Source organism: Ochotona princeps, chromosome 21, assembly GCF_030435755.1.
Source record: "Ochotona princeps isolate mOchPri1 chromosome 21, mOchPri1.hap1, whole genome shotgun sequence".
Taxonomy (NCBI): Eukaryota; Metazoa; Chordata; class Mammalia; order Lagomorpha; family Ochotonidae; genus Ochotona; species Ochotona princeps.
The window spans coordinates 24,321,694-24,334,299 of record NC_080852.1 but is presented as its reverse complement, the minus strand read 5'-3'; the positions used below and the strand labels follow the sequence as shown (position 1 = coordinate 24,334,299).

Genomic DNA, 12,606 nt, shown 5'->3' with positions numbered 1-12,606 from the left:
AAATAACAATATTCGGGCTTGGCGGTGTGGCCTAGTGGCTAAGGTCCTCGCCTTGATCCCATATGGCCGCTGGTTCTAATCCCGGCAGCTCCACTTCCTCTCTGTCTCTCCTCCTCTCAGTATATCTGACTTTGTAATAAAAATAAAATAAATCTTTATAAAAAAAAAAAAAAAAAAAAAATAACAATATTCAACATTCTATCCAGAACATTCCTTAGGACTGATGTTGATGACTACCCAGGAATCTAGTTTGTCTCCTTAGGAATACTAAGCAAAGGGCTCGGTACAGTAGCCTAGCGGTTAAGTCCTTGCCTTGTATGTGCCAGGATTCCATGTGGGAGCCAGTTTCTGTCCCGGCTGCTCAGCTTCCCATCCAGTTCCTTGCTTGTGGCCTGGGAAAGCAGTCTAGGACTGTCCAAAACCTTGGGACCCTGCACCCATGTGGGAGACCTGGAAGAAGCTCCTGGCTCCTGATCAACCCAGCTCCGGTCACTGTGGCCACTTGGGGAGCGAATCAACGTACAGAAGATCTTCCTCTTTGTCTCTCCTTCTCTCTGTATATCTGACTTTTCAATAAATTAAATAAACCTTTACAAAAAAAAATTATAGTGGCTAAAGACCACTAGGCTAAAATGTTGGCAGCTTCTCATGCTGCACGCTCTCTCCCACCGCTGGTATTTCTCAGCAGTTGGAGTACGCTGTAACCACACCTTTAAGTTCCTTCTGTTTTGTGTATATCTAAGCCCAGAAACTCCTCTCCAGCCAGGATCATGTATGAATACTGTACTTTTACTTAATGTGCTTTTTTTTAAAATTACATTCCCTCATAGTAGTTGCCCTTTCAGCTATTGAATATAGGAAGCTTCAAAGACAGTAGGGAATTTTCATTATGATACAAAGCAGAGAAATTCTACTGGCACATCCTGCCTTTCAACCCAACATTAACAAAAGGAGATGGGGATGGTGCTCTGGTGCTGTGGATTAAGCCATCATTTGTCTGAATCCCATCAGAGTGCTTGCTTGGAGTCTGGCTACTCTGTTTCTACCCAGTTTCCTGCTGATGCTCACTTTGGGAGCCAACCAGTGATAGTTCAAGTACTTGGGTTTCTGCCACCCACGTGGGAAACCATGGAATTTCTTCCTCCCGGCTAAATGCTGGGGTTAAGTTGCTGTCTACAGTGCTGGTGTCCTATAACAGGTACTGGATCAAGACCCAGATGCTCCACTTCTAGCTTCTTCCTAATGCAGCCGGAAAATCAGCAGAGGACGGCCCAACTGTGTAGGGCCCTGCACCCACATGGGATACCTGGAAGAAAGCTCTTGGCTCCTGCCTTCAGTCTGACCCAGCCTCAACCATTGTGACCACACGGGAAGTGAACCAGGGGATGGAATCTCTCTTTCTTCATCTCTAACTGTACCTTTCAAATACACAAACGTTTTTTAAAGAAAGCAAAGGCAACATCCGCAGTGTTCACTGCCGAGGCACGCAGAGGTACAGACCACCTCCTCTAGTGCAGAATGTGTTCTCAGCATGGTGGCCAGCAGGAGGACATCTACTTTGCCAGCCAAGCTCCTCCTCTTCAGGATAAGGGCGCTTCAACCTGTGCTACTGCGAGCACTGGCAGCTTGAAGTTCTCTACTGTAGCCTGTTCCAGAACTGTCCTGACCAGGGACAGCCATCAGGGAAGACAGCCACCTGACTCAGTCTTCCCCAACTATGTGAGGTGGGGCTGCAGCAGGAGGTGAAGGCAGAAGGTGCCCAAGTCAGGCCCTTTTGCACAGCTCCATCAACTCCAAGGCTCCCGCAGAATGTGGAGACATCTGTGCTGCAGCTGCTGTACTAGGATTCAGTTTCTCTCTCTGCTCATTGCTGTCTCTACTTCTCCCAGGAGGAGAAGAGAGACACATGTACACATGTGTCTCAATGTACACATGCAGATGTCCAAGCTCAGACTGTTTCCCAGGGAACCTGACCTATGACAAAATCCAAACCAAAAGCCCTTCACTGAAGTCAGGCACAAGGTGCTACCTTGCAAATGTTTTCTTCTCAGCAGGTACTGGAGTGACCAGCCAGGCGTCCCTTACATGTAAACGACACAGGAAAGGCGGTGGCTGCAAGAGCCTAGCACAGGACTGTGCACTTCAGGAAGCTGCCTGTCCTTCCACTCAGAGATCACGCTTCTTGGAGCCTTGACGTCCAGACACTCACCAAATGCCCTGTGAGTGCCCCACTGTGCTGGAACGCACATAGCTGCCCAGGGAGGCTGAGGGCAGCCTCCCCTCTGTGAGGCCGCCCACGCCCGTACCTGAGTCTGCAGAGTTCAGCTCCTGGCTCTTCAGGCCCTCATGGACAGCCCGCGAGGATGGCACTCTGTGACCAAAAAAAACAGAGGACAGTTGAAAGAAGTCCTGTTCCCAAGCAGTCAGGTGTGCGTTTATCTCCTTTAGATTTAGGCAGAAAGCACATGTGATAGGTTGCAAAACCTGTTGATGGAAGAAGATATTTCCTCCATCACACTCCTTTTCCATTTCTATCAGTTTCAAAACTAAAGACAAATTATCAAAAAAATCCAGGGACTTGTTTTGCCTTTATCAATAGCTAGAAAATGCTAAATAATTCCTCGTTTCAGAGTGCTTCCTAAGCTTTGGGTTTGTCCAAGTTGAGGGAAAATCCAAAATCAGTTTTTGCACTGTTTGGTGTCTGCTGGGAATGAGACTCAATGGCCCTTCTCTCTACTTGGCATTTTTATTACCTACACAGCTACAATACCTATATATTGTATATACCTATCACTCGTGTACTAGGTGGTCAAAGAACTTGCTGCAGGCCAACCAGTGCTTCTCCACCTCATTCACATGGTGAAGCCCTGACCCTCAATGGAACTGTATCTGGAGACAGAGTTTTAGATTAACTGAGGTTGTGTGGGTAGAGCCATGATCTGAAAGGACCTGTGCAAGTCCTAGGAGATACTTAGGAAGCTTGCAGTTCCTGTCAAGAGTGTCTGGATCTGAAACCTGCCTCTGCTTGCTACTCATAGCATCCTGGCAGGCAGATCGCTGCTCAAGTGCCTGGGTGGCTGCCACCTATGTAGGAGATCAGGTGGAGCTTCTGGCTCCTAGCTTTGGCCTGGCTCAGCTCTGTCTACTGACAGCATACAGGGGGAGTGAACAAGTGGACAGAAGATCTCACTCTTTCCCTCTGTCACACCTCTCCAATAAATAAAATTAATCTTGAAAGAAAGAAAAGAAAAGAAAAGGATAGAAAAGAAAACTTCAAGAGGCAGAGTGGGAGAAAGCATGAGCTCCCATCCCCGATTTACTCCCAAATACTTGCAACAGCAGGGGCTAGGCTTAGAACTATCCAGAATCCAGGAACTCAAACCAGGTCTCCCCACATGGGCGTCTGCAAACAAGTCCAGCACAGCCACCACCCAGGGTCGAATTTGCAGGAAGCTGGGCTCAGGAGCAGAGCAGGGATGCCAACCAGGCCCTCTGATGATGGACACAGGATCTTAACTAGCATCTTACCGGTAAAAACCTGGCCCCGGGCCAGGCGCGATAGCATAGTGGTTAAAGTCCTCACTTTGAATGCGCCGGGATCCCATATGGGTGTCGGTTCTAATCCTGGAGGCCCCACTTCCCATCCAGCTACCTGCTTGTGGCCTGGCAAAGCAGTGGAATACAGCCCAAAGATTTGGGACCCTGGGCCCGTGTGGGAGACCTGGAGGAAGCTCTTGGCTACTGGCTTCAGATCAGCTCAGCTACAGCTGCTGCAGTCACTTGGGGAGTGAACCATCGGACGGAAGATCTTCCTCTCTGTACATCTGCCTTTCCTATAAAAAATAAATAAATCTTAAAAAAAAACAAAACTGGCCCTAATCGAGATTTTACCATGTGAAGGCCCAGTCAGACTGCCATCTACGATCCACAAAGAGAAGTGGACCAACAGCTCCTGGATCTCAGACTTGCAGCTCAAGAATGTGAGAGAATAAACTCCTGTGGCTTGCACTGCCCGGTCCATGGTATTTTCAGGATGGCTGTCCAAGCACAGTAATTTAACACTCAAATCTAGCATCTAAAAACACACAGAAACCTCTGGATTTGTAAATTCCGCAGGGACCACTAATGAACTGCTTCTCAAAAGCTGTGTGTGACGTGTGGTGAAATGGTGTTTTGGTGGGCAAGCGCCAGCTCAGGGTCTTGCCCTTTAGAATCCAGTCTTCTATCTCATCTTTTTCCCTACAGAAACAGATCTCCTGATGATTTACCATTTTTGTCTTTCTGTAGCAAGAAAGTCAGCAATGGGACTCCTTCTTTCTTTTATCCAAATGCCTTCATGCTTTAAACACCAAAGACAATTCAATTTTGGGGAGCCCCTCCAGATGCACTCAACCTCCTACACAATGCACTCTAGAAGGTATACATAGACATAGACACACTGTAACAAGAAGTATAGAAGTGACCAAAAGCTGAATTAAAAGATCAGACCTTCATCAAACTGCCGGACTCAGAACCCTAACCATGAAAAGACAGAGGACAGAACAAGTCAGTCAACTACCCCAGCCATATGTTGGCAGTGAAAAACTGGGCAAATGGAGGCTCTAAGATGGACTATGTCAATCAGCGGATTCTTCAGCGACCTCATCGTGCCTGGAATGGCGAGATTGGCAGTAATTCATAACTATTGAACTATCAAAACCACTTCAGCAAGACCCTCGTTGGGGGCCTGGGATGGGTGGGAGACTGGGCGGGGCTTCTCCCTTTACCTCCCCCTTTACCCCAGATACATGACAAAAACAATGTGGAAATAATAGTCTTTACCACTTTCCTGTAACCCTTGAACCTTTGTGCCCTAATTAACTATGTAAATACTGTCAAAAAAAAAGATCAGACCTTCATCTGAGAAATCACCTATAAGGAGATATGTTCTTTGAAACAGCTATTTCTTTTTCTAGAAATTGTAATATTCAAATAACAATTGTTCATACAAACTTACTGTTTTTCTGGTTGAACCACTGCAATTTTCCTCTGTTTATGTACTGTAAGAAGGAAACAGAAATATAAATGTCAAGAAAATAAAAAAGGAAAAGTTCAGATATATATTAAGCTTACATTAGCATATTTAAACCCTAATTTCACATACACACAATTCTCAAAGTATTAGAAATATATGCAACTGTGTCTGCATATCTAGACTAAGAGGCATTTTCTGGGCAGAGGGCTTTATAAATGGCACAAAAAATAACTGTTTTCAAGGCTTCCTGGGTCAGTCAGTTTCTATGGCTATTTCCCCCTGCTGTTTAAATGATCTGGCTCCAAACTTACTCAGACATTTCGACCCCAAAGTCATTGGTCAATGGCACTAATAGTAGACATTTTGCCCAATTATGGTGCTCACAAGGTGGGCTAGCAAGAGGGCCTTGGGTCACCAGGGGAGTGCCCTTGGCAGGCAGCTGCCCTGACAGGGCTGGGTGCGACAGTTGATGTGGGCTGTGCCCCCAATCTGCTTCTATCTGTGTGCACTTTCAGGCTCTCACGGCCCTTACTAGAAGCCAGACCAACAGGGCTGCTCACCCTTGGCTTCAATATATCACAAACCCTGAGCTCAGTAAGTCTCTGTCTTAAAACAAAGTACGGGGCTAGCATGGTGGTTCAACACGCTAATACTCTGCCTGCAAACACAAGCCTCTCACATGAGCGTCAGTGTGTGTCCCGGCTGCTCCACTTCTTATCTAACTCTAGATTTATAGTCTGGGAAAGCAGCAGAAGATGGGCTGAATCCGGGGCCCCTGTACTCATGTGGGAGACCAGGAAAGAGTTCCTGGCTCCTGCCTTCAGATCAGTTCAGCTTCAGCCATTGAGGTCATTTGGGGAGTGAACTAGTGGATGGAAAATCTTTATCTCTTTGTCTTTTCTTCTCTCTGTAAATCTGCTTTTCTAATAGAAATAAGTACATCTTTTAAAAAAAGGTAAAGAAAATATTGGGGAAAATGTGCAGAAACTGGAACTTCATCTGTTGCTGGTAGGAACATAAAAAACCTGCTTCTGGGAAACAGTTCGGCATTTTCTCAAACTGTTACAGACACTGGCGTTCAGAGCAAAGTAATTCATAAAAGTAAAGCAATGGTGACAGCCCAAGGTCCATCAAGTGATGAGAGGAGAAACTACGTGGTATACTGGTGCAATGGAATATTATTCAGCTGCTACAGAAGGATTAAGTTCCAATACGCACTACAACATGGATGAACTCAGAAAGCACTACACTGAGCAAGAGAAGCCAGTCTCCCTCTCCCTTTCCTCCCCATCCCTCACACACAGTGTGTGATTAGCCTTTTATGAAATGTCCAGAATAGGCAGCTCTGGCTCCTGGGGCGGGCAGGCTGATTGCTCACGGGATGGGTTTCTCTTCAGGGTGACATGTTCCCAGATGTATTACAGTAAGAGCTGCAGAATCACAAATATACTGAAACCATCCAATACATACTTTAAAAGAGAGATATTCATGAAACATGAATTTTATCTCCACAAAATCACTTGAGCAAGTAGCTGAGGCATGATATTACTTTGAAGACCCTGTTAGAGGAAGCCTGGCTTCTGCCTGGCTCAGCCTCTTGTGCCTGCTCACTCTCTCTTCCTCACTCTGATGTAAGCTGGCAGTTGTGCTGTGAGCTGTCCTACAGAGGCCTCATTGTAAGGAATCAAGGGAAGTCCCCTGCCAGCCAGGGCTGAGGACCTAAGTCCAACAAGCCACAGGGAAATGAGTCCTTGCTGCTGTTATCTGCCCAGCTGAGCCCTCCCGGCTGGGATCTATACCCTTGATGAGGCCTATAAGGGGCCAGCAGCAGTCCTTGCTCCAAAGGACACAGGGAGAGGACAGCACCTATGAACCAGGAGACAAACCTCTGTTGTCATTAAACCTCCTGCTACCCTTCCCTTGGATTTGCTAGCCTCCAGAAGTGTGAGATGCATTTCTGACGCTGTCAGAACCTCAGAGCACCTGTGGTGGCCTATGGCAGTGGCCAGAGCAGACAAAGACAGCCGCCAGCCAGCACCTGAGTGAGCTTGGATGCGGAGCCTCCCAGCTAGGCCCTGAGAGGACCACAACCCTGGCTGACAATTGGCCTGTAGCCTGCAAGAGCACTGGGCCAGAGGCCCTACCAAGCCCTGACCAGCTCCCCAAGCTAGGGAAACCATGCAATAACTGCTGCAATAAGCAGTTTGCTACATAGGTTCTCTCTGAATTGCCCAACTCCACCCTAAACAGCAGCAGCCACATGAGCAACCCTCTGACCCATAAACACAGCAATACCTCGTGCCCGACGAGGGGTGCTAAGGGGATGGCCGTTGGTCTCACACCAGCCCAAAGGGAATATGTCCATGGATTCCACACTCACGATACATTCAGGAACGGGTTTCTTAGAACCTGTTTAGAGTAAAAAAATTTTTAAAACCACACTTTCATCCAGATCATTAAACAACCTCTTTCAATAGCTGTTTTACTGTTACAAAAGCACAGGCACGCACCCTGGAGGAGGCCGTACTTTCTCAGGCATGCCAAACCCTGTGCAGAAGAAGCAAGCTGCCAGGTTGTGGATGTAGAGTCACCCTCAGCTCAGGAACAGCAAACAAGCAGCTTGGAGCCACTTGGTGTGCCAGGCAGATGGCCAGCAAGTACCACAGTTAGGCCTCGGAAGTGAATGGAAACCAGGAGACACAAATGACAGCATCCCCAGCAACAGCACGAGTTCTGCAATCTGGGAACCATCCAGAAAGTCAAACAGTGAATTCAAGTAAGGAGGTGATTTGTACAGTTGTCCCATAAGGGTTGTGTAAGTGTCTACAAGCAGTGCTGTCCTTGACAGCTGTGTTGGATGCCAACTCCGCAGAGCAGGAACAGGTAGGGACCTTCTCAGAGTTGGGGTTCAGTGCAGGACATAGTGGAGACCGGAGCCAGACCAGATCAGCACTGGGTGTTCACATGGTGCCTTCTGCCCACATGCCTATTCTACCAGGAAACATTGTCTCAGGATAACATGGGACTTTTACTTCAGGTATCTTTGGGTTCCACTGGTTTGGGACCACCAAAACACAATAACACCTCTTCAGTAAGCTAGGTGCTGATGCCCATGCTTGTTTACTGTGGCCACAGCAAATCAAAGCTATCTGATTTACACATTTTTCTTCAAGGAACAGAGGACTCTGTGACAGGTTTTTAATTTATATTCATTTCCTAAAATAGGAAAGCCACAGACAGGAAAATGCTATCTTCCAGCTTAGACTCTGCCATCTGAACAAATCCCCCTGGAGCTCATGTGTTAAGGTGAAGTGGCTACACCACAGGGCAGCTGGGGACACACAGGACACTGGTACTCACCCTCCAGCTGCAGCCACAGGTAGGAGCCTCTCACGGCGGTGATGGTGGCAACACACACTTCTTCAGGGAGCAGAGGGTTCACTGCCTCAAGCTTCATGTTCTCCTGAAACTCATGGTCGGAAATGGACTAGAAAAAGAAGGAATCATACCCATGACTGGAGTGTCACTCAGCTTTAATCATGTGCCCAACTGAGGATGCCCAAGCTCACTGCAAAGCTACGTATCATCATGTTTCACTCCTCTCACGGAGCATGGGGAAACATGTCTGCCTCCCTGGGTGCTGAGGGCTACATGGTCCCCCTGTGTACTGGGAGATGCATGGTTTTGGAGTTCAGACACTCTTTGTGACACTGTTATGTGTATGGGCTGCCTAACTCCAATTCCCTTGTCTGCCAGGGGAGGTTGCTAACTCAATGAAATTAGGCATCGGGGTGCTGAACTGAGCAGGCCCCAATACAATAGATGGCTGGGTTCACACCACAGATGTGTCCTCAAGAGTGGTTACAGAATGCTCATGGACAAGTGGACAGGGGTATTTAGGGTAAGTGCTAACGACTTATAGCCTCTGGGTCAAGATGGATGACAGACATCTGCCCTGGGATTATTCTCTTTCCTGACAACCTACCAATACTTTTTTGGTGACCTGTTTTTAAAGATTCATTTATTTAAATGAATTTAATATTTAAATGATTCATTTAATGATTTATTGATTTATTTTGAAAGTCAGAGACAGAGAGAGATCTTCCATTCACTGGTTGACTCTCCAGATGGCTGCAATACCTAGGCCAGAGTCAAAGCCAGGAACTTCATCTGTGCCTCCTATGTGGGTGATAGGATCCCAAATGTTTGGTGGTCATCTTCGGTTGTTTTCCCCCAGCCATTAGCAAGAAGATGGACTGGAAATGGAACAGCTGGGCCTTGAATCAGTGCCCATGTGGAATGCCAGGATTTGAGACAGTGCCTTTGCCTGCTATACCACAATGCTGGTGCTTGTTTATTAAACATACAAACCTAATATGATGCATATAATGAGGAAATATTGTGTAAGATACAATTTTAAAAGAAATTTCATAATAAATCTAATTTCTTACAAAATTTAGTTTAAGACTAGGGTCTAGAAACAAGCTAACCAATTAAAGAAAGCTGAATCTTGGCTGGCAGAGAAGCAAGCTGAGAGCCGAGAAGGCCAAGTATTAAGCAACTGGAGGTGGAGGAGAAGCAGTCAGAACCGGAAGGAACTGCTGACAGCACTGAGCATTTAAGAAACGTCATAGCTCCTGGACTTCTTGCCTCAGGGCACTACCCTCTCCACACTACTGCATGGTGGGCGACAGCTATCCTGCAGACAGGATCAACAGTCACCGCTGGGCCAGAAATCCTGGGCCTGGGCAAAAGAGGCAGGGAACAAGAGACTTGGTTTGGCAATGTGACAAGACCAAGAAGAAACAAAGACAGACTTCCCACACAGCCAGCCAGGTCCAACCAGCAGAGCAAGTGAGTTCAAGGCAGACAGGTTCAGACCCAGGCTGAGTTTCCAGGCAGTCTTTTCCTGGAGTTGCTCATTCCAAAGCCTAAGTCGCAACCAAGGAATCAGTCACTTAAGGATAAGGAAGCCGGAGACCAAGGCAGTCAGGCAACTCCGAGTAAAGGAAGATTATGCAGAAAGAACACTTCCAAAGTGGCGGCGGGTGGCGTGGGATGGAGTGCTAATTAACATCCTTGGTGAGATTAAAGTAACTGCTACATCCTTCAAACAAGCATCGATGCTACTGAAAATACAGAATTACTCAGAAAAGAGAGCTATGATGCCAAAACCAAAAATCCAGAAGACAAAGTTTAGGAAATCCTCCAAAAGCACAGCAATAGAACTATGAAGCAGAAAACAAGAGACAAGGTAAGAAGAGGACTGCTCCAGAGAACTACTGGTGCATATACAAGCCATTCCTGTGGGCATTTCCAGGGTGACCCAATGACACAGCCATCCTCACCCAACCATCCAGCTCCTGTCGTGGGACTGATCCTGGGATGGCAGGGGTAGGGGTAGTGTGCTCACAACATCAGGTCCTGCAGAAGGAGCAGGTGTGTGTGTGGGGGTGTGTGTGCTCACATCGTCAGGTCCTGTGGAAGGAGAGGGTGTGTATGGGGGTATATGTTCACACTGTCAGGCCCTGTGGAAGGTGGGGGGGAGGCGTTCACACTGTCAGGTCCTGGGTTCCATTCCCAATCCTTCCTGCCAACTCCAGCTTCCTGCTAAATGCACACTGTGGGAGGCAGCAGCAACAGCTCAAGCCACTGAGATCCTGCCTCCCACATGGGAGATCTGGATTGTGTTCTAGGCTCCTGACTTTGGCCTGGCACAGCTCCTGCTGGTGCAGACATTCGAGGAGTGAACCGGTAGACTAAAGATGTCTCTGCTTTTCAAATAAATGCTTTAACTTGTGAAATGTCAGACCCACATCTGCTAATAAGAAAAACAAAACCATGAACCTCTAAAACTTAGTTACTGTCAAATTAGCTTCGGCATTAACTGTGATTCTTTTCCTGTGGAACATTTTGCTACAATCAGCAAGGTGTCCATCTGGGCTGAGGAGGGCAACCAGCAGCTGAGGCAGAAGTCCCACAAGCATGGGCAGCACAGCGGGGCCTGGGGCTCTCACCGGGGGGAAGCACCTCTGCGGAGCAGCTTCAGCACCACACTGTTTGAGGTAGTCAGCCCAGTCGAAGTCCTGGCTTGGATAGCCTAGGTGGGGACAAAAGCACAGTGAGGCAGGTGCTCACTCACGCCCCACAGCACTGCTGGCACCTGACACTCAGCAAGGGGAGTTTGCCGCTAAATCCCAAGGATGAGACTGGCTGATACAACAAACCACGAGCAGCTCATGTTTTCCAGATAAGCTCAACTAAGTCACAAGTTAGACCTTGAGGAAAGGTCAAAGGACAGAGTTTACAGTTATAAACACTACTATTTCTATTGAGGGCCTCCCTGAGTCCTACTCGACTATACACCAAGAGCTCCCTTCCAGTTCCCTGAGTTAAAGCCTAGACACCCAGAAATGACCAACAAGCCAACTTCCCAGCTCACAAGCTGGCTCCCAGGGTCCCCTGCGTCTCCAAGCCCCGCCCACTGTGGCCACCTGGCAGCCACCATGGGGCAGGGACTAGGGAGCCCACCCAGAAGCCCAGTGCTCCTGCAGGGGTGTGTCAGGACATGGGGCTGAGACAGACAGCTCTCCACATGCATCTGTCTGGAACCCAGACTTGCTTCCCTGGCCTGTCAGTGATGGGGTGGGCATGACAGAGCCAAATCAGAGAAGCAGGGGTGCATACCCGGAGGGGGGCTGAGGTGGACACCGTTCTTCAGACTCCACTGCACAGGGAAGAGGCCAGGACTGTTGGCATGGCACACGAATGACCGCCGTGTATGGTCCTCTGGCCGCAAGTCGTCCATTTCCACCAGGAAGTACTTGTCATCAAAAACCTGCCAGTGAGACAAGCGGTATGAAATGTACACACACACATTCTCCTTGGAACAAACATGTTAAAAAGTTCACAGTCACTCTGCGTAGTATTACTACCACTCAAATGTTAGCTACGTACCAGGTACTAGTTTACCTGTTTTTAAAGATTTTATTTTATTGCTTTGACGGGCAGAGTTACAGGGGGAGGGAAGGAGAGACAGACAGACAGAGAGAAATCTTTCACCCCTGGTTCATTCCCCAAACAGCCACAGTGGTCCACAGCTGAGCAAGGTTGAAGCCAGGAGCCTAGAATTTCATCCAAATCTCCCCTGCGAGTGGCCGAGGCCCGGGTCCTTGAGCCACCTTCCAGTGTTTTTCCCAAGCATGATGGTAGGGAGGTAGATTGAAAGTGGAACAGCCTGAACCAGGGGTTGAAGCAGCACATGGGATCCCAGCGTCAAAGGCAGCAGCTTAATCCTCTGCACCACAATGTCAGCCCCAGCAGTTGCTTGGGATGCCCACAGCCCCGTTCAAGTGCCTGGCTCAAGGCATGGCCTCTGCTTCTGAGCCATTAGCTGCTTGTGTGCATCTTGGGGGGGGGAGGGGGATGGGAGGCTGGAGGGAGATGTTCACCCAAGTACCCGAGGCCCAGACACCCAAGTTGGAGACCTAGCTGGGAGTTCCAGACTCTTAGTTAATCTTATAAACTCACTTATAGAAATTCAAACCCAAAGAGTTCCAAAAAATTTTCATTTGGAGCTTAGTGAAGAGCCA

At 48.0% G+C, this 12,606-nt stretch overlaps 1 protein-coding gene across 2 annotated transcripts in view; it reads right to left on the bottom strand.

Annotated features, from left to right (window-relative positions):
• SFMBT1 (Scm like with four mbt domains 1) overlaps positions 1 to 12,606 on the bottom strand; it is an 86,056-nt gene that overhangs the window by 11,503 nt on the left and 61,947 nt on the right. For both annotated transcript variants that reach the window (XM_058678533.1, XM_058678534.1), the window contains exons 9-14: positions 11,702 to 11,852; positions 11,032 to 11,114; positions 8,375 to 8,501; positions 7,310 to 7,423; positions 4,997 to 5,039; positions 2,307 to 2,371 (exon numbers count right to left, since the gene is read on the bottom strand). In XM_058678533.1, the coding sequence (XP_058534516.1) occupies positions 2,307 to 2,371; positions 4,997 to 5,039; positions 7,310 to 7,423; positions 8,375 to 8,501; positions 11,032 to 11,114; positions 11,702 to 11,852 (583 nt within the window). The remainder of the gene's footprint in view (positions 1 to 2,306; positions 2,372 to 4,996; positions 5,040 to 7,309; positions 7,424 to 8,374; positions 8,502 to 11,031; positions 11,115 to 11,701; positions 11,853 to 12,606) is intronic.